At 36.4% G+C, this 26,095-nt stretch overlaps 1 protein-coding gene across 1 annotated transcript in view; it reads right to left on the reverse strand.

Annotated features, from left to right (window-relative positions):
- The window catches only part of acsf3 (acyl-CoA synthetase family member 3), a 76,490-nt gene extending 51,221 nt beyond the window's left edge, over positions 1–25,269 (reverse strand). The window contains exons 1-6 of the mRNA XM_084108335.1: positions 25,214–25,269; positions 21,668–22,365; positions 16,967–17,122; positions 9,354–9,508; positions 7,353–7,498; positions 560–657 (exon numbers count right to left, since the gene is read on the reverse strand). Coding sequence (XP_083964461.1) covers positions 560–657; positions 7,353–7,498; positions 9,354–9,508; positions 16,967–17,122; positions 21,668–22,345 — 1,233 coding nt within the window. The 5' untranslated portion in view covers positions 22,346–22,365; positions 25,214–25,269. The remainder of the gene's footprint in view (positions 1–559; positions 658–7,352; positions 7,499–9,353; positions 9,509–16,966; positions 17,123–21,667; positions 22,366–25,213) is intronic.
- Positions 25,270–26,095: the final 826 nt, after the last annotated feature.

Raw genomic sequence — 26,095 nt, forward strand, 5'->3', positions numbered from 1 at the left:
AAACCCCATACAAATACAAAATAATAAATAAAAAACATTATCAAACTAAAATATAGTACATTCCTTTCATTGAAAATAATTTTTTTCGGTCATTTTTGACCTCCACGTGAAGAGCACCAGAGGTTAAATGATGCTACTATAAGTTGATGTGTGAACAGGACATTTCGAGACTCACTCCTGTAAGTAAATGCGGTTGTCAATCCCAAAAACTGACAGTGTGATCATAGCTGTATATTACTTAAGAGTAATATTTAACACGTCCATGATATTGCTGCTGAAAGACTCATCTGAGCTTTTGAGGTTATGCATGGTTTGCTGCTGATAGTAATTTTTTAATACTTTTAATATTTTTTATTTCCTTTTAATATTCAAATTTTGAAGAGTGAGGAGGATTGTGTCACTTTATTGTAAGGTTTCTTGCAAATGATTATTTTTGTATTCATAGAGCAAATCTTAAACAAGTTTATATTGGCAATTGCTGTTTGTTTACAGTTTAGTTACTCCCATAATTCGCACAAAATTCTCTATTTCTAAAACTTTAAGAAAGGTCTTTAGGTACCTGGGTTCCCTTTCTGTTGCCCTGCGCGATCACAGTGCTGGTGGAGTTTGTCATCATGATACGCACTTCCACTCCTGGCAGAGGAACTCCAACAGCACCTGGAAAACACAGACATTTCCAGTCAACACATCTTGATTATATTCTCTTATTATTTTCATTTCGATGGCTTATATGCAGTTTTTGGTCGGACTATTGGTTACAGCTGCACGATTAATCATTAAAAGATCGCAATCTCGACTGAAACACCCACGTGATTTTATTCCTAAACGACAGTGATTCGGCTCTATATATTAAAGCTTTGACAAGAACGATCACAGCGAACATTCAGATCTGTGTTCTGAGCCAGAGAGAGCAGTTGTCATGTATAGATATGAAACAGCTCCACAAACAGTCTTTTCAATCACACAGATTCATTATTTCTGTCTTACAATCATTTAAATCATCACAGAAGAACTGGGATAAAAGTTAATAGTTCGGATATAAACACAGTTCGGATATGATGTCCAAGGTATCAAAATAGAGTAAACTTGACAAATTACAGCGTTACACCAGTAGGTGGCGGCAAGTGGCTTGTCATTGAATCATTAATTCAAGAGTGATTCTGATTAATCCAGTAATTAAACAAATGAAGTCTTTATGAGTGAGTCATTGAATAATTCACTCAACTTGATAAAAAAAAAAAAAAAAAAACTCAAATGTATTAAATTTTTAAAAATAGATTGTAGCAAATAACATTTTGTCAGAACCTCTAGTAAATTACGTGTTTTTTGTTTAATTTTCTACCCGTGATCTCCATTTGAACCAAAAAAAAATCATGATTCTCAATTTATCCAGAATCGTGCAGCTCTACTATTGGTTTACCATTTTTTTTATTGACACACACACACACACACACACGTATATATATATAATTTTTTTTTATTTATATATAAAATATTTATATTTATATATAATATAAATTTATATACATATACATATACACACATACACACACACATATGTATATATACATACATACATGCAAATATTTCTTAAATATATACATGTATGTGTGTATTTATATATACAAAATAATTATACACAGGACACACATGTATATTATTGTCAACACAAACTTTTATTTTGGATGCGATTAATTGCTTCACATCCCTAGTTTGCTAATTCTGGAAGAAATAATAGTACTAATAACATTACGGATGCACCTATATGAACATTTTGGCCAATACCGATAACCGATAATTCTTTATATTTGTAAGCCGATAACCGACTTATTGGCCGATAAATCTAAATCCAAATTTTTATATACATTTTTGAGAGCCTGATTACAATATTTTTGAGAGGTTTCATTTTGGATTCTGGGAGAAATAATAGTACTAATATAATAATACTCTTCTTGCAAACTCTGCATGGTCAAAATTCAATGTTCTAGCATCTCCAACATGCTAATGCTAATGCGGCCTATTGGAAAACGTGCTCGATCTGACTAATAACATCAGTCTGCACTGTAAAGCTGTAGCACAGATACACAGAGCTGAAGGAACGTCTTACTCCTACATACACACACACACACACACACACACACACACGTGTAATCTGACCATTAGGGGCTTGAGTGTGAATATAAATGAGACGGGGGCTGATCGGAGGTCTGCGTTCAGTGTCCACTGGGATACGATCGCGTGCGAGTATATACTGGAATGTGGTTGTCCCTGTAGGAGCATTCCTGTCACAAAATGAGAAAAGGACACAATAGCACCCAGACTGCTTAAAGAAGCCATTAACAAGCCTCCAGTCCCTCTGCCCATCACAAGCTCTCATTAAAACAGAGCACACACACACACACACACTCTCATGTTTTATTCAAAGCCTCTCGCACAGCAGTCCACACTGTGCACAATCCACAGGGAGTGGCCGAACCTAGTGCAACACAAAAGGAAATTGAGCGTATGTGCATTATTACTACTATTGGCACAATTTGATTTATTTTTCTCTGGTTTACCCCTTCAGAACTGCTTGTTTAACTAGATTTGTGCATTATCTTCAAAATGTCAATGGTGTTTGCCTGTGTAAAACTCAATGCCACACTCTCAAAAGAAATGGTACTAAAGTGGTCTCTGTGGAACAACAGCACACACATATTAATATGCACAATTTAGGTACTAATATGCACCCTTCAGGGATAAATAAGGTACCTTTTGGAAGGGTACCAACCCTAGTGACAGCGTGTTTACCTGTTTTTCTGAGATTGTAGGGTGTTCTGGCTGATTGTTAGGGCGCTGAGGGATTGTTCATGTCAATAACACACCCTAAGTATGAGAAACAGGACAGTAGCATGTAGTAGCTGAGTTTTCACTAAATTGGCCACTAATAACTCCACTAACAATTAGGGCTGTGAAAAGATTAATCGCGATTAATCGCATCCAAAATAAAAGTTTGTGTTTACATAATATATGTGTGTGTACTGTGTGTAATTAAATTTGTATATATAAATACACACACATGCATGTATATATTTAAGAAAAATGTGTTATTTATATATAAAAAAATTATATTTATATTTAATATAAATAATATATAAATATATACAGTATATGTATGCAAATATTTCTTAAATATATACATGCATGTGTGTATTTATATATACAAAATAATTATACACAGTACACACACATATATTATGTAAATACAAACTTTTATTTTGGATGCGATTAATCGCGATTAATCTTTTCAAAGCCCTACTAACAATACAAACTTATTATAATTTGTTTAATTGTTTACTTTTTTAATTTATTTCATTTTATGTTGCCCTATAGATTTTTCCTATTAAAATGACTTGTTTACTCCATTCGCACGCATTTACTTACATTTCTTATTGTATCCAGTGTGAAAATGTGTGAAAAAAGCAATATATATATATAATTATAAATAACATCCATACAGTACGTAAAATGGGATCTCTTGCTTATTGTTGGAAAATTAAATCTGAAAAAGTTTTGTTTTTCTGTACCCCATGCTGAATAATTCTAGACCGCCTTTATGAAACAATTACTGCATAAAGATACTCAGAAGACATTTTCATAAAAACATATTAAATACATTTAATGTCAGCCTTCTGCTAAACGATATAGTCCCTCACTGAGTTTACCTGCTGGCTCACGGCAGCTATGCAGTGGTGTGTCGATATGATTTTAATATATTATAGTATTTATTATATTATATTTGTGTATTTTAGTCTAGGTGGAAGAACTATAAAAAAAAATGTTTAAGTGACTTCAGCAATTGGTCTTAAAACTATACACAGACATTTCGGCTACCGAAAATGTTCAGCCAAAACAGCAATTTTCAATTTTTAATGTGATTTTCCAAAAATTATGTTTAATTACCGCTTCTCCGATGGCGCATTTTGACTATTCAGTGTCACCTATTCAGGTGAAACTCCAGCTTTTAATGTTGTTTATGTGTCTATGTGGTGTTTTTAATATGCTTTAAGACAAAGCATGTGTAAATTCATAAGTCGACTCCATTGCTGAGTATTTCCTCCTTAAAACTGCAGTGAACCAAAGACAGTCTCAAAAACACACTTTGAAATCGCTGGTGTTTCTGACGTCACAAACTACCTTGTAACCAATCAGATCAACGTGTGATCGTCAACCAGTGGATCTCTGAGCTGAGCGAGTGAGTGGAGGCGGGGCTCATTTGCATATTCATAGAACCGTGAATACTAAATGAGGCAAGGGTGTCGAGTTACATTCATTGAAGAAAAAATAATTCAAGGAATTTTTTTTTAAATATGTCATTTTGGTGATCAAAGATGAGTTTTAAGGGATACAATTATTGACCACAGGGGGACTTTAAAACATAAAATGTATTACAGCTTAAACGATGGTCTAATCTAGTACATGAGTTCCTGAGATCTATTTCCTGAACTGACTGAAATGAAAATCTTCAGTAGACTTGGATATTTACAACATCAGTGTTCTGTTACAACAAAGGGTACAGCCACGATTGGGTTCACATTAGATCAGACTCATCATAAATCATCTCTGGTGATGACAGTCAACCCTGTGACTGATATTGATTGACTTCAACCTACTTCGCTGGCGTCTCACGGGGAAGAGGAGGAAATGTTAACCGTGGCAAACTCCTGTTAATCATCACCTCTGAGCTTTAACTCCAGCAAAACTAGTCACTAATAAAACTACAAGCCACATAAGCTGCCTCTGACAGCAACGTTCACTCACTTCACAGTGTCGGAAGGCGAACAAAACAATCCTCACACACCCAAAGCAAAGCAAAGAAGTTGCGGGACAAGCACTAAAAGTGCTTTGATACCGACACTAAAAGCTGACAGGAGCAGTTTGATCAGAAACACCCATGGAGAGTTTCTCAGAAGATAAAACAACAAAACACAGACTAAAGAAAGACAAACAAACTACTTCAGACTGGAGTTTGATCTGTCACAACGTGCCATCATAAACTGACTGAGGAAAAACAACAACATACCGTTACGGAGATGAAACGCTAAGGCCAAACATCCGTGGAGGCAAAAGATGATAATAGACCCAAACCGTCCCAGAACCAAGAGGTTTACAAAACCAGCTATTCGTTAGCATTCACAATTATCTCAGCTGAGCTAACAACAAAATAATATAGTTATCGCACTCAAAAATTAATTTTGCCTCTTGATCATGACCTAAAGTAAAACACTTTTTGAACATTTCATCACAACTTAATTTCATTGTGTTCATTTACTTAATTCATTAGTGTTAAAACTACATTAATCATTTTTGAAATTATGAGTGTATATATATATATATATATATATATATATATATATATATATATATATATATATATATATATATATATATATATATATATATATATAACATTTTTTAATCGAAATAAAATTCAATTATTAGATGGAAAAAACTTAAAACTTAAAAAAACTAAAAATAGAAAATATAAATATTAAAGATAAAACTTTCAAATGAAAACTGAAAATATAAAAATAAAAGCTAATTTGCTTTATTTGCAACATTTACAAAGTACTTTAGACCAAAGTACTTTTTTATTTCAACATGATAGTTATAATCTATAAACATGCTTCATTCGGCACTCAAGAACAGTTATTTAAACTTTTAAAAATGGATGAGATGTAGTTCCCAGCATGCTTTGCACGGGACTGTATTAGGAGAGTAAATTTGGGGATTAAGTGTTTTTTGTGTGTTTTTCAGGGAAAGTAATTAAGCGTTTAATGCTCAGTTATGTTGGGCATTTAGAAGAGTTTCTGTAATCATTTTGAGGTTACCATTGTGCTGTAGAGTAAACCTCTCTAAATTAATTAAAAAATTAAGTTGGACTAGCATAAGAAAATTTAGTTTGACAAATGTAATAAAGTTAAACCTACTAGGGTATATTAATTTGACCTAAACCAACAAAATTGTGCTGCTGACCCAACAAAATGATTTATTAAGATGAACTACATTAAATTGAGTGTAAGAATTTTCTTCAATTAAATTAATTAAGGGTAATGAATTCCTTTTTTGAGTGTACTAGAGGTGTTGCAGAGATGCATTATCAGGATTCCCACAACTTGGTTAACTTCAAATTCAAGGACTTTCCAGGTCCAATACCCTCAAATTCAAGGACTTAATGTGGGAACACATTTCAAGTGAGAGCAAGGCTACATCGTTTCAGCCTATTTTTGCAATGTTTCACGGTGTGTGTGTGAAACGTTGAGGTACCATCGTAGAGTAGTTTTGTGTGCGTGTGAACGTCATGGCAACGTTCAACACAAAGTGCCTCACACTTAAAGGGGTGGTTGATTATGATTTGACTTTTCTAGCTTTAGTTAGTGTGTAATGTTGCTGTTTGAGCATAAACAACATCTGCAAAGTTACGACGCTCAAAGCTCAAAGCAAAGGGAGATATTTGCTTTTATAGAAATCGCTTTTTAAGGACTACAACAAACGGCTGGTAGAGACTACACCACATTCCTCCCAGGTTAGTGACATCACTAACCCTAAAATTTACATAAACCCGCCCCATGAACACGATTTATAGATTATCAAGACAGAATATGCTAATCAATGACTAGAAGATAACTACACATCAGCTTCATAAATTCATCAACTAACCATTCAGAAATGTCCTGTTCTACATGTTGTCACTTCTTCTCGAGTCTCTCCATCTTCGTCCGACTCCAGTTTGAACATAAAAGGCTTCTTTTTTTTTACATTTTCAGTGTGTTTGTGTGTGAGGTAATTGGAGCTGCTAACACACAAGCTCTTGAAGCGCCGCCCCCTGTGCCGGGAGCAGCAGCTCATTTGCATTTAAAGGGACACACAAAAAAATGGTGTGTTTTTGCTCACCCTCAAAAAGTGACAATTTTAACATGCTATATAAAAATATCTGTGGGGTATTTTCAGCTAAAACTTCACATACACACTCTGGGGACATCAGAGACTTATTTTACATCTTGTGAAAAGTGCATTATACCACCCCTTTAACGTAACACGTAAATGCGTGTAACTAACTTAAAAATCAAGCAAGCTAGTATGCATAGGCCACGAAGTGTTGGCGAAATAACACATTAGCGAACCGGAGGAAACAATATGGATTTTTTTCCAGAAAACTTCTTGCACAAAATAAATTCAAGGACCTGTATCTATGTATGTTTATTTTAAAAAACTTTTCAGGGCCTTGAATTTATAAAAAACAAAATTCAGATTCACAGATTTCAAGGACCCGTGGGAACCCTGTATTACACATTTATGAAGAGATGCAGTACCGGGTACACGTGGTCCTTTAAGTGGGTTTGATAGTGCCATGCCGATCTCCGTCATGCCGTAGCGCTCCAGCAGAACATGACCCGTGATCTCGGCCCAGCGCTCCAGAACGGGCTGAGGAAGAGCAGCAGAACCAGACACCATCAACCTGAGACACAGAGAGAACCGGCCATCGTCTCGAGTGGGAAATTATGCACTTGTTTTTCTTCAGAAAGTCTTGTTTAAGCATTTGACCCTGAGGTAAAGCACACAGAAGCTTACATGACTGAGCTAAACAAAGGTTTGAAGGCTCTTCTTTGATGTAGCTTTACTGAAGAATGAAAGAGAACTTGGGAAGAGATGCTCTAGTTGTTTGGATCAAATAAATGTGGATTTGGATTGTTTTTAAAAAAGACAGAGAAAGAGAGCGAGAGAGAGAGAGAGAGAGAGAGAGAGAGAGAGAGAGAGAGAGAGAGAGAGAGAAATAATTTTTTATACAAAATTTCATACTTTGCCCTAACTTCATAAAATTAAAAAATAAAACACAACTTCAACATTTATTAGGTGAAAAAAGAGATTGTATCCATTGATACATTGATGCCTGTCACAAAAAGAGGGAGGAGTCGACTAATCAGTGATACACTCACTCACACACACACGCTATAATTGTTCATAGAATTCTGAAATGTAGATTAAATGTTATACTTATCTTTTTTATTTTATTTATTATTAACTTTTTTATTTATTTTTATGTATGTATATTTATGATGATTGGAAATGCTTTGGCAATACATTGAAACAATTGACCCTTCGCTAAGCCACGCCCGAAAACCGCCACAGGCCAATCGTGGCTTAGCAACCGTAACTAGGCGCGGGAGGTCTGGCAAGCTTTCGAGCGAGAGGGAAACATGCCGCGTTGTGCGTATGGATTGTGCAAATCTGATACCCGGTATCCTAAAAGTTTGGACGGGGTGGTGGATTTTGTTCCCTTCCCGAAACCTAAAACCCAAGGGGAGAATTGCCGGGCGTCATCGTCATTTATAGCGTTTTTAACAATGTAGATTGTTCCAAAGCAGCTTTACATTGATAATAGGAAATTAAAAGTAAAGTGTTTTGGCTTTATAGCAGCTCTAGAATAATGTTCCAGCTCGTGGATCAAGCAGTGTGATTAAAGGCAAGACGGAGGCTCACTGACATAATTTAACGGTACTTAAAAATATATTTCAGCATTTTGTTAATCGACGGCCAAACTAGTAACGTTACCCCAATCCGATCGCGACTCTCCCGGTGTTAGTTCTAGTAAAAGTAAAAGGTAGTTAGTAAAAGGAGGGAACATCAGGGGGCTTGCCGGAGATCTCCAAGGAAAAGTTTGGTATGCAAACTTAATCAGTTCATAACAGTAGTCACTATGTGACCCACGACGTGTGAGCAGTAACGTTAGCCTGGCGCACTACAAATATAAGCGGGAGAATGTTGCAAAGTGGTCAGGCTAATGTCTTGTGTTTATTCCACGATACATATGGATAAGCTGTTTGATTTATAAATATTAGAATATTTTCACATTTCATTTACCCTGCTGTGCATGCACAAAGCTGTTCCTCAATTTGTGTGTTTCCCATTTGAATGGTCAGCGTATGAGGCGCTGCTGCTTGCGCTGAGACCTAACGTTATAGACTTTAGCTTCAATTTTGATGAAATTATTCTCTAATCGTTTGCATATTATGTCGTGGATATAGCCCTCGAATGCATACTGCAGTATTGCACTCTCATATTTTCACCTGTCCGCCAAAAATTACTAATTATCTCCTTGGGAATGTCTGAAACCAGTGCATACATACTGTAATAGACGTGCCAGGCGCAAAAGCTTGACAGGCGTAGCATCAGTAACTAAGGAGGGCGGGGCTTAGCGAAGGGTCAATTGTCATGCCAATAAAGCACATTTGAATTGAATTGAATTGTATTGAACTGAGAGAGAGAGAGAGAGAGAGAGAGAGAGAGAGAGAGAGAGAGAGAGAGGATGGTACCGTATTCTCTCTTTGCACACAGCCCTGATGAAGTCTTGGACTTGAGGTTGAGTAAAATGTTGGTCGTAATATTCAATGAGTTTTGAGTAGATGGTGGGAACTGCCATGAATACGTTCACCATAGGAGACTTTGAACTGATTAACTGCTCCCAAACCTGGAACACAACAACAACAACAACAACATTAGCATTCAAGCTCTGCCAACCAAATGTGTAACTAAACAGTTCAATGTAAACATAACAGAAAATAAATCAAATAATCATATAAGTGTGTACTATTAGGCATCAACTGATATCAAAATGTCGGCCAATTCATTAACCAATAATTATTTTTATGCTTTGTTATTGTAAGGTTAGCCTGGTTAACATCGGTAGCTAGCCCTGCTGGTAAATAACCACCATCTGGGGCAAAAAGCATCTTCATATGTTTTGGAAGGCTTAGACTTAAATGGGCATAGACTGACAGTGACAGATATTTATTTTTAACTCAGATACCGAGACACATATAAATAAGTGTAGGGATGCATCGATAAGAAAATTTTGGCCGATATCGATAATTCTTTATATCTGAAAGCCGATAACCAATATTTTGGCTATTAAATCTAAATCCAAATTTTTTTATAATTTTTGAGAGCCTGAAAAAATAAATTGAAAAAAAAGTCTCACCCTTAAAAGCCATGTCCCAAGCACACAATTATAATGCTCTCATTATAATTGTATGTAGCCGATATGACAGACTTGCACTGCACATGTTGCACTTTACTGTATTTTGCTTTTTTTGAAGTGATTCCAATCATATTTTAAGCAATTTGAAACCATCATGTTGAACAGAGTCGCATCTGAAGTGTCTCAGCTGAAGGAAATAATACATTATTTATCGGCTTCAATATATTAGCCAAATTTTCTTATCAGGCCAATAAAGATAACATAAAAAATTAACATAAATCAGCCGATACCGATATGGTGGCCGATATATCGTGCATTCAGTATTCAGGCTCTCAAATTATATAAAAATTTGGATTTAGAATTATCGGCCAATATATCGGTTATCGGCTCTCAAATATAAAGAATTATCGGTTATCGGTATCGGCCAAAATGTTCATATCGGTGCATCCCTAATTTGTACTATTGCGAATTCTTTTGGCCATGATAATTGTGTAGTCAATATTAATGCTACATTTTAATCTAAATGATCAGCAAAAAAAAAAAAAATTTTTTTTGTTAAGCTATACATTCTCACTTGAAAATGAATGAATATTATAACCGATTAACTTGGTAAATATCGGTAAAAATATACTATTGGTCAAACCGATTAGCAAAAAATAAAACATTGTCTCCAGAGCTGAGCAGAGATTGCAGGATGTTGCCATATTATAGAGATATATTGATATGATCAATGGGAATACTAAAATATTTTTTTTACAGCTATTATAGACGCCCTTGGTTCACATTAGGTGAAATCAGACATCAAAGAGTAGAAAAAAAGCCTTGCATAATGATTGAACTGGATAGAAATCAGCCTTGATAGTATCAGCTTTTCAATATTGGACTAATCAGACGCTTACTGTTAATTACAGGGGAAAAACACTACAGATACTGATTAAGTCACTGATCGTGTGCTATTTGTCTTCGTGACTCTAGAAGCTTGAGGGGGGGAAAGGTTGTCGACTGGAGGAATGTTGTTAAAAAAGGAAAAAGCGAGTATAGATTTGTAAAGGTCAGTGTGATTCACAGCAGAAGAGAAAGAGTTGAGATTCCCTGTAGAGTTACTATTGAGGTCAGAGTGAAGAGTGTGCAGGACACTGGGCTTTTACTGCCTTTCTCTGCGTTTGATGAATGTGTTCACCCGATCCCAACCACACACACACACACACTCATCCCAGTCTGTCAGATGGAAACAGATGCATAACTGCCCATATAAACACACTTCTTCTCACACAAATCAATTACGCAGCTTCTAACTTTACTCACTAACTCTCTGTTTTCAATCACACACTTTCATTGTATGACATGCAAGTGCATGGAAATGAAAGGAGGTACGATGAATGATCAAACATAAATGTGTACGATTCGCACATAAAAGATACAATATATAACAATTCGTTCTTTTTCATCTCACGCACACGCACACACACACACACACACACGCCTGGCTGCACCTTTAGAACACAGTGGGAGAAACGCGTGAATTAATTGAAGGTGAACGACAGATTCTCCTTGGCTCGGTCCCCCCTGGGACACACATCTCTCTCTCTCTTTCTCTCTCTCTCTCCATTTCATTATTTCTTGCTTCAGTGCCTCCATGCTCTTATCATTCCTGCTGTCTCGCACTCTCTCCATCAACCCCCCCCACCAACACACACACACACACACACACAGAGAGTGACACTTCTTTTATCATCAAAAACCCATCTCTCATCACCACACCTCCTCCTCTCCACTCTGGTACCCAAGTTGCTCTGGTTTCTCTGTTTCATTACATTAGCCCCCAACAAAGAACTGAATGCATTTGTGCATATGTCCGTATTGTATATTTAGTGTACAATGTATGTGCGTAAACATCAAATTCATATAAAATCTGGCACGCTTTGCCTGGAACCGTTCTTGGAAATAATCTATCAAATTAATTTTGATTTATCAAACTGTTTTGAAGACCTCAGCCAATTAATTTGTTGGACTACAGCAAAATATCCAACGTTCATGAAACGAATGAAACATTAAATATAGCAGCAAGCAGCAAATAAAGGGCCAAGTACAATAGATGCAAAATGAGGAGCTGAGCAAGCATGATATAACATATCAAGATTTACTAACAGCTCTAAATTCCTTTTGGCGTTAAAAAGCTACTGTAAGGATTTACTAAAGACGCGCTGTGAAAAATTGCGTCTGAGATTATTGCATATGCATTTGTGGGAGTTTTCCTTTCAGATGCAGTATTTATGGGAGGAGAGTATTTAAATGAATCACTCAAGGTTTGTGCTAGTCAATTTACTTGTATTTGCGCCATTATTTAACGCCCAAAAAAGCATTAAACCAGATGCTAATTTTAGTTGCTCTTGATAGATTGTGTTGGCCATTGTGGAAATGATCCGGCTACGTGTGTTTTCTTTAATGTGTGTGTCGTCAGTAGATCATGCACAGAACTTTACACTCCTGCACTTTTATGGGATTGTGCTCTCGTGCTAATTTGCCCTGTTTAGTAAATCTGGACCCAAGTTTCATTGCAACACGCAGTAGCATTGCCAATATATTGCATGAAAACATTTTATGTAAACTTTGACGATGAGTTGAAAACGGTTTGAGATTTAAAGTTCCCCTGTAATCAATCATTTTATCCCTTAAAACTCATCTTTGATCACAGAAATTACATATTTAAATGTTTTTTCCTTGAAAAAAATTCTTCATGCCTTAAAATGTCTTGAATGTAACTCGACACCCTTGCCTCATTCAGTATACGCGGTTCTATGAATATGCAAATGAGCCCCGCCTCCACTCACTCAGCTCAGAGATCCACTGGTTGACGATCACACGTTGATCTGATTGGTTACAAGGTAGTTTGTGACGTCAGAAACACCAGCGATTTCAAAGCGTGTTTTTGAGACTGTCTTTGGTTCACTGCAGTTTTAAGGAGAAAATACTCAGCAATGGTGTCGACTTATGAATTTACACATGGTTTGTCTTAAAGCATATTAAAAACACCACACAGACACATAAACAACATTAAAAGCTGGATTTTCACCACAGGAGGACTTTAAGAAAATGTTAAGACTTTAGGCAAAACTACTGAAGAGCAAAAATAGGTGTTCTGAAACTCCTCAGGTACTCTGCCTATGACATATATCAAGTTTCATATCAATTCGGTAAAGAGTTGCAGAGATAAATTTGTTGAAATGCTATAAGAGTACAGTTTGGTCAATCAAAAAGCTTTTAATAACTTGTTTTCCAGCACGGTCTGATCTGAGCCAAATTTGTTCCGCCTAGGAAGGAAAAAAATGATTCAAAAGATATTAACATAAATATGAGTGAAAATCTGAGCTGTTGGTGGCGCTAAAGAGTTTGAGTTACAGACTCCAAACTTTATATAGTAACGGTTTAGAATGTTGTCTATTTGTGTGCCAAATTTCACAACTTTTTACCAAACTTTTTACTATGGGCTTCCATAGACAAGTAGAAGAAGTTTAATTGATCGCATTCATCTTTTACGTAAGGAAAAAAACCTGTTGCCGATCAAATAATGAATTAAAAAGATAGTAAAACACCTATAATAACACGCATTCATTGACATTTATTCATCACACTAAAAATGAAAGGTCAAGTACTTTGCATTGTGGGACTGAAGGTCAAGTCAAACTGCATAGGCAGTGAAACTATGTGAAATGCTATTATTTAAAAAAATATTTTTTTGGTTATTATTTACATTTTTCTATAAAAGCATTGATCTGTATAATACATGCCTAATCACACACAAACACACGCACTCTGAAATCCAATAATGAGCAACATGCATGCAGAAAACGCCCGTCCCACACCATCACATGATGGATAACCTTTTACATCCCATCATTAATAACAGTGGAGTCTCTGACTGCAGGCTGTCTAATGCATTCATGCCACAATAAATTCATCTATACGCATGTTTTGCTCCCACCAGATCTGAGATGAGCGCTCATCACTCAAACAACTCAAAGCCAAAGTAATGGTGGCTCAAATATTGATTTTTCTGCTTCATTAAAAATTACTGAACCGCATGTTGTAAATAATAAAACCCTTGTGGTGAAGAAAGCATTTGATCTCTCAAAGAAGGTGTTTGTTTTTTTAAAATGTGTGCGATCAAGGTCATATCTGCGGAAAATAGAGGAATGTAACTTTCTTTCTGTGTTGTCCTGAATGTCTTTTTTTTCCTGTTGTGTCCTCTCTAGACCTTTCTTGTCAATCAGATCCTTGACTCCCATTAAATTCTCCTGGACCTTAAAGCCCTTTCGCTCGCTCGCTGCCGTAAACCCCCTCCCTTTACAAAACGCGGATCATTCCTCAATGTCACGGCATCCATTGATCTGCTTCTAAAGCCCTTACCGAAAGTTGGCGTGTCCAGATACAAAGCTACACGGGGCAATCCATCACACAAACTCAGCGCTCACGGTGACAGTCCAGGGGTGTCTTACACACACACACACACACACACACACACGTTTACTTACCTATCTATATGGAGACATTCCATAGGCGTAATGGTTTTTATACTGTACAAACTGTATATTTTATTCCCTTACACTAACCCGACCCCTAAACCTGCCCATCACACACACACACACACACACACTACACTAACCCTAAACCTGCCCATCAAAAACACACACACACTAACCCGACCCCTAAACCTGCCCATCACACACACACACACACACACACACACACACACACACACACTAACCCTACCCCTAAACCTGCCCATCACACACACACACACACACACACACACACACACACACACACACACTAACCCTACCCCTAAACCTACCCATCACACACACACACACACACTACACTAACCCTACCCCTAAACCTGCCCATCAAAAACACACACACACACACACACACACACTAACCCTACCCCTAAACCTGCCCATCACACACACACACACACACACACACGCGCACACACACACACTAACCCTACCCCTAAACCTGCCCATCACACACACACACACACACACACACTAACCCTACCCCTAAACCTACCCATCACACACACACACCCTACCCCTAAACCTACCCATCAAACAACACAAACACACACATACACACACACACACACACTACACTAACCCTACCCATCACACACACTAACCCTACCCCTATCCCTAAACCTACCCATCACACACACACACACACACACACACACACACTAACCTTACCCACACAAAACTTTCTGAATTTTTATATAAAAAATAAATAAAAATACTTTAAATACTTTAATTTTATATCAGATTGAAAAATGAGGACTAAAGGGAGTTTTTTGGGGAAATTTTGTCAGGTTTTGGTCACTTCTGGGTACAAATTTGTCCCCGAAATATAGTTAAGTAGACGCGCACACACACACACACCACACACACACACACACTGCCTGTCAGATCTTGAGTCCTGGTATTGACGCCTTTAGCTCTGGCACGCAACAACACAGCTACAATTAGCGCATCGCTGTGACAAGTCCCCGATAAGGGTGATCACGGCCTCCTCCACACACACACACACACACACACCTTCATCGTTCAGGACTCACGAGCAGGACAAAACACCTCGACTCACCGACGCTTGCAGCATGACTTCTCCAAACCCATTTAGTTGCTCTAAGAAAGTTAGACTGCTAGTGCACAATGGAACATATAAAACGGCTTTGTTGAATAATTTGGGTTATTTACAACTTATGACATGATTTTTTTATTATAATATGAATATCTTGTACTAATAATATGAACTCTTATACTGTTAATAAAGTCTTTTGCACAAAAACTATTATTTTCAACCATCATTCTGAGCCTTTGCCTGAAATGATCTGTTTTTGAGGCACGGCTCCTTTAAGGCTCGTCAGTCGGGATGTGACGGTGAGGATATTTTCCAACCAGTTAATCGATGTGTGACAACACCAGTAATACCGGTATCTCCGGCGGGGGCTTTTAAATCGCTAATTTAAAAGCGAAAGTAAAATGCACGCATCCGCACAGGCATTCATAATGATGCGGAGCATTCATAAAGAAATCGGATGTGTATCATTATTGGAGTTTTGTGATCTGTTGAACCACTACTTGGTGTGGTATTAGTCCCGCCCCTCCTCCACTGTGATTGGCCGACTGGGTAAGGCAGCCAATCAACTCAAGGTTGAATATTTTTCCGGAAAAAAACAGCAAACGCTCGGTGTGAGATAGACACTCAGTGCCTCGTTATTAAATACGTGGCACTCCCATTGAAAAAAAATAAAATAATAATAATAATAATAATACGCTGGCCTAAGGTTACCTAATATATAGTGTGACCAAAACTTTTTTTTGTGAAATGTTTTTCTGCACTTGTTTTGATTTCTCATTCAGTGATTTTTAGACACTAAGTTAACAGTTTTAGGGTCACTGTATGTTATAATCAAGTTAATAAATAAAACAAAATGATCTGCCAGTTGGGTAAGAAAAATAATCTCAATTCAAACGGAAACTAGATTTTTTTTCTAACCCCATTGGCAGATAATTTTGCTTGTTTTAAGCAAAAACTCACTGCAATTTTGATGTTTCCCCCCAGAAAACAAGACATTATATCTAATGGCATTTTACTACTTGAGTAAATCCATCATTATTTAAGAATTTTTTTATATATTTGGCCTGGAAACAAGACAAAAATACTAAGTAAGAAAATCTTTTTTTGCAGTGGTAAGTCAGAAACGACGAGGCAGTCAATGGAGACGGTTGGATTGATTTCCCCCCCGGTGTGGGTGTGGCCTAAATGCGCCCTGTCTCTATGATTTATAGACACTTTCAAGTATGGCATTAGCAAAAACAGCGTTTTAGGATCACTGATTGTAATTATGAATGAAGTGTGTTAATGACGTGTTAAGTGGGAGAACCGTACCTTCTGAGCGCTGAACTCTGGCAGCATGACACAGGTCGCTCCCACCCAGAGCGGGCACATCAGCTTATTAACGATGCCATGCACATGGTGGAGGGGCAGCGTGTGCAGGATTACATCATCTCTACTCCAGGCCCACTCGGACACCAAACCCTGAACCTACGAGACCAGGAGAAGAACAGATGTTGACCTTCAGATGCTTGTGAACGTCTCCATGATCCACACGTTCGGAGCGTGGGACAATCACAGAAGCAGGCCAGAGCTATTGTGCTTGAAACCTTTAAACCCGCGATGTGAATTAATGTTAACTGCTTGAGTTCAGATGGACTGAATGATGCCCACGAGCAGTTCTTCAGTTCTCATTGTGCTGTGGCAAATGAACATGAGTGTTTATGGCTGGTGCACGCACTCACAATCACAATCACGCAGTCCTGAATTAGGTCGAAACGTCTACACTTAACATGGTGCTTTTGGTGTTATTCATCAGAATCAGAAACTTTATTTGTCATTATACAAAAGAGTAAAACAAAATCATATGCAATCGTCCTATTCAGAGCAATAATCAATCTCCCACTTTACAAACAATTTTCCTACGTAACGTAAAAAAAAACAAAAAAAAAACTCCCTCCTATGTAGCAAATTTTACAAATAAGTGAGAACGGTAAACGGTTTTATATATATAAAACAACCATCAGGTTTTGTGTCAGTAATCTATAATAAAACTTGTTAAAATGCACCTGTATGACATTTATAGTTCCTTACATGCATTAAATTCTACTTATTTTTTTGTTTTGGATTTTTTTCTCTCTGGCTGTTTTGTTCAATGTAATCTTATGAATTTATGTGTGTTCCTGTCAGTTTATGTATTTATGCATTTCATTGTCTAAAGTTGTTAGATTGTACAGCACTTTGGCTAGCAGTGGCTGCTTTAAATGTGCTCTAGAAATAAAAGTGCATTGCCTTTCCTTTTGCATGATTATATATAACATCAAATACACATCTTTTCTGATTACAGATGTTGTGCAAGCAAATCATCACTTATGAAAGTCTTTTGAACAGATTCATCACAAAAATTACTCTATTTCTAGAGTAATTTAAAAAAATGTCTATCCAAATTTCTATCTATGGACAGTACTGTATTCATTTAATATTAAATTAAGACATTATTTAATTATTTAATAATAAAATTATTATTTTAAAATAATACAAAAAATATATATAAACTAAAAAAAAAAAGTTTGTTGAGACAAACTTTAAGTTGGCTTGAGAAAGCCGGACCAGAGAGTTTGAAGAAGTTTAAAGTAGTTTAAAGTTTAAAGTAGTTTAAAGTTTGATTAATAGATTAGTTAGAAAGAAAGAATAGTTAGAAAGAAAGAAAGAAAGAAAGAAAGAAAGATGGATTAGTTAGAAAGAAAGATACATTAGTTAGAAAGAAAGATAGATTAGTTAGAAAGAAAGATTAGTTAGAAAGAAAGAAAGATTAATTAGAAAGAAAGAATGAAAGAAAGATTAGTTAGAAAGAAAGAAAGATTAGTTAGAAAGAAAGAAAGATTAGTTAGAAAGAAAGATTAGTTAGAAAGAAAGAAAGATTAGTTAGAAAGAAAGAAAAAAGAAAGAATAGTTCTAAAGAAGTTAATGAAAAAGATAGATAGAGTAGTTATAAAGAAAGAGATTAGTTAGAAATACAGAAAAAAGAAAGAAAGATTAGTTAGAAAGAAAGAAAGAAAGAAAGAAAGAAAGAAAGAAAGAAAGAAAGAAAGAAAGATTAGTTTATTAATATTTGATTTAAACTGAACATACAGTAGTGGCCAAAAGTGATGTACAGAAGGGATATTTGTTTTTAATGAAAATCTAAATAGAAATATGAGGAAAACATTTTATATTTCTTAAACATTTTAAATATGAAGGAAAAACAAAACACTAAACTTGCTTACGGTATTTTATCTGACAAAATTATTTGGCAAAAAAGGCAAACTACATGTTTAATGTTGTTTATATGTCTATGTGGTGTTTTTAGTATGATTTAAGACAAACTATGTGCAAATCCATGTCAACAAGCTATTTAAAGGCATGAAGAAATTATTTTCCCAGAAAAAAAACTTTATATGTGTCATTTTGATTATCAAAGATGAGTTTTAAGGGGTAAAACGACTGACTTCAGGGGGACTTTAAGCTTGTCCGAAGAGGCTCTCCTCTAATTTTCCACACTATTGGAAATGCAGGACAGTTTTTGATGGGAAAAAACTCCACAGCCTTGAGTGGCCCATGAAATTAAATAATCAGAATGATTATTCAGAGAGGCGAAGTGGAACAAAGTAAAAGAACGTAATGACATCAGGAGAGGGAGGGCGTCTCATCCCACAGCTCCCATCAAACCTAAATCGCCTCCATCTCACACTAAATACTCAATTGTTGGCAATATCTGAGAAGGAGAAACTCCTGACCTTCTCATTTGATCCGATGCATCATCAATAATGAATATCTCCAGAACACATGCCTATCAGTGTTGTGGGTTTTGCCTTGATGTTATTGGAAATAATTCCCACAAACTGGACAACCCTCTAGGGTTATTGTTATTCTAATAAAACAAGCTGTTAGAGGGTTTGTGTGTTATATTAATTACTCACCCTCGCTTTGTTTCAAACCTGAATGACTTTCTTTCTCCTGCAGAACACAAAAGAAGATATTGTGAAGAATGTCGTTAAGAAAACCGTTTTGGTTCCCATTGACTTCCATTGTATTTTTTATACATACAATGCAAGTCAATGGGAACCAACATTGGGTAAAAAATTGTTACCGTGATTTTTTTACAGGAGTTTAACCACTTTTTTGCTTTTATAAAACAGCCCCATCAGGCATGTAACAGTATGCCGTTTTTTGGCCTATATATGATGTTTTATCATCTTTAAAGCAGGCAATAATTGCTAGCATTTTATTTTCCCAAACAGCTTTAAATATGGCTCATCCAATCTGATTTTAGATATAGAAATATTTTAGTGTACATTTACACAACAATGATGTACTAAAAATGCAAAAGTTTTGCCTTTGCGTTTTTTAGGGTTCAGACGACCACGTTGTCAAAACAATCCCCATTCACACGGATCCGCGAAAACGACTAAAAACGGTGTATTCTGCTGTCAGGCCAGTAGATGGCGATGTCACTTTGTGAAAAAACACTGAACACGTAACACACACGTGCATGACGTCACTGTTTTCACAAATTTACACGGAGACAATAACAGTATCGTTTCAAAAACTTGCACTTTAAAACACGTTTTTAAAAGTTTGTCGTAAAAATGAACGGCTAAAAAACGCATAAAAAGTTTACCGTTTTTAATTTAAAACAGTGTCGTGTAACACACTAACAACGCTCTTCTGCCAAAACATAACAGCAGTGTTATTTTAGTATCTGTGTTATTGTTTTTATATTTTTAGTTTTCATGTTAATTTTAGTAAAAAAAATTACTTTTCGATCTCGAACTTTTGAAGCATCAAAGTGGTAGTTGTGTAGATGTCAATGGAGGGACAGATTAATTAAATTAAAAATACCTTAATTTGTGTTCCGAAGATGCATGAAAGTCTTACGGGTTTGGAACGGCATGAGGGTGAGTAATTGCTGACAGAATCTTCATTTTTGGGTGAAATAACCCTTTATGTTCTTTTAACTAATATCAAGCGTAGCGTTAGTTCTGGCAGGTCACGTTAGTCAAGCTCGCATCAGCTGATCCACAGCTGATCCACATCTACCTATAGGAATACGACGCCTATCACCATATACATATATAAGCTCCTTCAGTATTATCAGCAGCGATCGCGTTTCTCAGGAGCTCATTACCCTCCTCCCTCCCCAGCTCCTCCTGTCGCCCAGTCAGGATTTGACATTCTGATTCCCCTTGAATCAGAATAATTATCGAATAATGTTGTACTTTAAAATCTTGAATTAAATATATTTGCAAATTTTCATGTTGGTTCTGTTCTGTTTACCCTAAGGGGGATTTATTGCTGCTCTCCCTGCTCCATAACCATAATAACCCTGCATCACTGAGGTCAACATCACTGTTCAAGTTCGATAACATTTTTAGGGATGCATCGATATGAATATTTTGGCCGATACCAATAACCGATAATTCTTTATATCTGAAAGCCGATAACCGATATATTGGCCAATAAATCTAAATCCAATTTTTATAATTTTTGAAAGCCTGATTACAAAAACAAAAGTCTCACCATTAAAAGCAATGTCCCAAACACAATTGTAATGATGTTTTGAAGTGATTCCAATCATATTTCAAGCCATTCAAAACCATCCTTTTAAACAGTGCGCATCTGAAGTATCTCAGCTGAAGGAAATAATCCATTATTTATCAGCTTTAATATATTAGCCAAATTTTCTTATCAGGCCGATAACGATAACATTAAAAAGGAACATATATCGGCCGATACCGATATGGTGGCCGATATATCGTGCATCCCTAATACATACATACATACATATATACACACACATATATATATATATATATATATATATATATATATATATATATATATATATATACAGCTTTTCAGTTATTTCAATTATCCGAATTCTTTTAACAGCTTTAGTTGAGCATCGTTACTCCTGCATCACAGGACGTCAACATCGCTATTCAAGTTTGATAAAACTTTCATGCACCAGTTTACAAAAACATAGCACAGGTTCACCATGGCCTGCAGACTGCTGTGTGTGTGCAGCGCTGCTTTGGGTCGTCCCGTGGTGCCGCTGGTGTAGATGAGCATCGCTGGTCTCTCTGCCCAGTCCGAGACCTCCTCCTCGGGCAACATCTGTGTGTCCTCAAACTGAAGAGTGTCTAGGCTGGAGGTGCAGGGAAGCTGTAGGCAGGGAAGCCCTAGTTTCTGGGCCAAGGGCTCGAGGGTATCAGTAAAAGGTTCTCCGGCGACCAACAGCGAGCTTTGGGAGTCCAAAATGACATATTCCAGCTCATTTAGAGGATGTTTTCTGTATAAGGGAACTGATATCCCGCCACACATCCATGACGCCCACTGTGCCACGGTGTAAGATGCGTCGTTGGCACACAGAAATGAGATTCGCTCGCCCTTCAGGTCTCCTGATTGACAGGCGAGAGCTTTGGTAATGAGTCCCGCCAGGCTTCTGCTGTTTTTGTAGAGGGAGCTGTAGGTGTGGCTCCCGCTGTGATCCATAATGGCCACATTGTCTCCATACGCAGAAGCTCTGGAGAAAACGGGAGTGATTTTCCCAAGCGCTGGAGAGGTTTTGTGGATGGCTCTCTGATGCACTACATTTCCCAGAAGCCACTTCAGGGCTCTTCTGCCAGCTTTACAGTGAGGCCACGCTGAAGAGCAGCTCCAGAAAGACAGCATAGCGTTTCATCCGTCTAAACCTGGGCAAATAAAATGAAAGAAAAGCACATTTTAAAGGAATAGTTCACCCAAAAATGAAAATTCCTGTCTTTAATTACTCAGCCTCATGTCGTTCCAAACCTGTAAGACTTTCATTCATATACATATTCTGATTTTAAAAAAAAGTAGGTTGATAATTTTTTCCCCATATTTATGGAAGGGCCAGTAAAAATGCTGACAGGAAAAGTAAGAATCTTTAATGTTAAATCCTGTGTTGTGAGTAATGCCTATTATTTGGCTATTTTTAATCATTGTTTTCATTTAAATGGACTGTATATTAAAGGGGAGGTGTAATGCCCTTTTCACAAGATGTAAAATAAGTCTCTGATGTCCCCAGAGTGTGTGTGTGAAGTTTTAGCTCAAAATACCCCACAGATATTTTTCTATATCATGTTAAAGTTTTCACTTTTTGGGGATGAGCAAAAACACACCGTTTTTGTGTGTGTCCCTTTAAATGTAAATGAGCTGCTGCTCCCGGCACAGGGGGCGGAGCTTCAAGAGCTTGCACTCACACACACATGCACTGAAAATTTCAAAAACTTTTAGCCTTTTATGTTCAAACCGGATTCGGACAAAGATGGAGAGACTCAAGAAGAAGTGACAACATGTAGAAGCAACAGGACATTTCTGAATGGATAGTTGATGAATTTATGAAGCTGATGTGTAGTTATCTTGATGTGTAGTCATTGATTAGCATATTCTGTCATGATAATCTATAAATCGTGTTCCGGGGGCGGGGTTTATGAAAATTTTAGGGTTCATGATGTCACTAACCCGGGAGGAATGTGGTGTAGTCTCTACCAGCCGTTTGTTGTAGTCCTTAAAAGCCATTTATTTTAAAGCAAATATCTCCCTTTGCTTTGAGCTTTGAAACTTTGCAGATGTTGTTTATGCTCAAACAGCAACATTACACACTAACTAAAGTTAAATCATAATCAACCACCCCTTTAAAGGGAAAATAAAATGAAACATAAGCCAATTTTAAAGGGATAGTTCACCCAAAAATCATTAATTACTCACCCTCGTTCCAAACCTGTAAGACTTTTGTTCATCTTCGGAACACAAATGAAGATATTTTTAATGAAATCTGAGCCAGTTCTGTCCCTCCATTGACAGCTACGCAACTACCACTCTGACGCTTCAAAAATTTCATAAAGAGATCGTAAAACTAATGAATTGAGGGGTTTAGTCCAAATTTTCTTAAAGAGACTTGATTGCTTTATATGATAAACATATTTAAATGAGGCTTTTATTCACTTATAAACATTGATCAGCAAACATTGCCATAACTTGTTTAAACTCCTCCCATCCGTTTACGCACAAACAGACCAACAGCAATAACTATGTTAAACTCTGACATCTCCCTATTTGACCATGTGTAATAAGCTATGCTGGCAATGTGTGACACTGTTCAATAATAAGTGCAATAATAATTCATGTCAAAGATTCAATGACTCATTCATAAACAACTGCCTCATTCTTGAATGAATCAGATGTTTGAACGAATCGTTTGAATCAATGACTCGCTCATTAAGATGGTCACTTGCCGCCACCTACTGCCGTTTAGTTTCAAGTTTAAAGTATCAGTTTTTCCTCAACATTTCTTATGTGTATTTTCAAAAAACATTTAAAACAATATCATAACATTAATTAATGCACTTGTAATTTTTCAGTGTAAATTATTTAATTTGATTGGAAACAGCCCCATAGTGTCTTATTATTCTAATTTATGTGTTGATCAAATTTAAGAATTTAAAATGAAAGATGAAGCATAAATTTAATAAGATTAGACCGGGGCAAAAATGTTGAGCCCTAATGTGTGAGTTCGGTTGATGACTGTTTATATGTGAATAAAAGCCTAAATTAAATCTATTCATCATATAAAGCATTCAAATCTCTTCAGAAAATTTGGACTAAACCTCTCAATACATATGGATTAGTTTTACGATTTCTTCATGAACTTTTTAAAGCCTTCAAGTGTTGTGTAGTCTGAACGAAACGATGAATGAAAGTCTTGCGGGATTAGAACGACATGAGAGTGAGTAAATAATGACAGAATTGACATTTTTGGGTGAACTATTCCTTTAATATACAGTCCATATAAATGAAAACAATGATTAAAAATAGCCAAATAATAGGCATTACTCACAACACAGGATTTAACATGAAGATTCTTACTTTTACTGTCAGCATTTTCCCTGGCCCTTACATAAATATGTTAAAAATGATCAACTTATTTTTATGTCAGGAAACTTTTATTTTGATGGTCTACTTGAGACATTCTACTCACTTTGCAACTACATGTCAACTATTATTAGAGCAGTTATTAGAGTATTATTAGTAGACTGCCTACTTAATATCTGCTAACACTTTATTTTGATGACTCACTTTAGACATTCTACTAACTACAAGTAACTTTGCAAATACATGTCAACTAGCAGTCATTATAGTATTAGTAAACTGTTAGGGTTCGTGTTAATAGAATAAGTTGACATGTAAGTTCAAAAGTCAGTATAATGTCTAAAGTGGACTATCGAAATAAAATGTACCCGCTCCTTTTTTATTATTAAAGATAACTTTACCTTTATTATTCATTCGTTCATTCATTATTTTTAGCAAACTGCACTATGGACCCCAAGCATAATAAAAGTAAATCTCAAAACAACAGTGGTGCCCATTCAACATATCATTCCGCGTTTCTTAGGCTTCGAAAGACTCACTACTCGAAAGCTTATTCTATGTAATGTTTTCTGATGTCGCTACGCATAAAATCATAACAGAACTATAATACTTTCCTCAAACATACATGCAGAATAATGCCTTTCTTACCTAAAGTCATACTGGAGACGGTGCGCCGTATTAATGAATCCGTGTGGGAATCGAAGCGAAGCGGAACCTTTATTTAAAGGACCTTGTCCTTGTGTCTTTTAGCTTGCATTTTATAAGGCACAGTGGCACAGCAATATCTTTAGATTTTATTTTAGCTTTTATCTTGCGATTAGAAATAATGGGAAAGTGTTTTAATTAAAATGTTATTTTTGTTTTCATTAGAGACTTGAATGAACAATACCTTGTTTTAGTGACATGAATGTCATCAGGTAGAAATTATTAGCATTTCTAGGCATGTTAGGAATGCTAAAAATATATATACAATGAAATAACAACAATACAGTTTTTAAAAATTATGTTTTTTGCTGAAAAGTCAAATATGTAATACTCATACATAAAATAGGATGAAAATGTATGAGACAGACAGACAGATGGACTAAAGCTGGTGAGTATTGACATCTAAGCTTGCGTGTATTTTGCCATCACACTGTTATCACCCAAGCTTCATCATGCCAACTGGTTTTGGCATCAGCTCACAGCACGGGCACACTTAGCCACCAGCTGGCAGTCGCGGGCCTCAAATAAGAATTGTTCAGACATGGCACTCATTCAAAAAGTTCTCACTTCCCTAAACCCCTCCGTGGTAAATAGGGATGGCATGTTCCTGCAAAACTGAAAGCTTTGTCTGAGAATCTCCCCTCCGGTTTGAGAAGTAGTATCGTCAACGAACGATCCATTCACAATCACAGAAAGAGCTGGAAGCGAGGACACCCTCCTTAAGGCGTTAAACGCTCAACAGATCATTGATTCTTAACGCTTTGCATTGTATTGCATGTGATGCAGACGTTTCGATGGAGCGCCCTTGTTTCGTGAGGATTTTCT

This window comes from Abramis brama, assembly GCF_963993115.1.
Source record: "Abramis brama genome assembly, chromosome: 3".
Classification (NCBI taxonomy): domain Eukaryota; kingdom Metazoa; phylum Chordata; class Actinopteri; order Cypriniformes; family Leuciscidae; genus Abramis; species Abramis brama.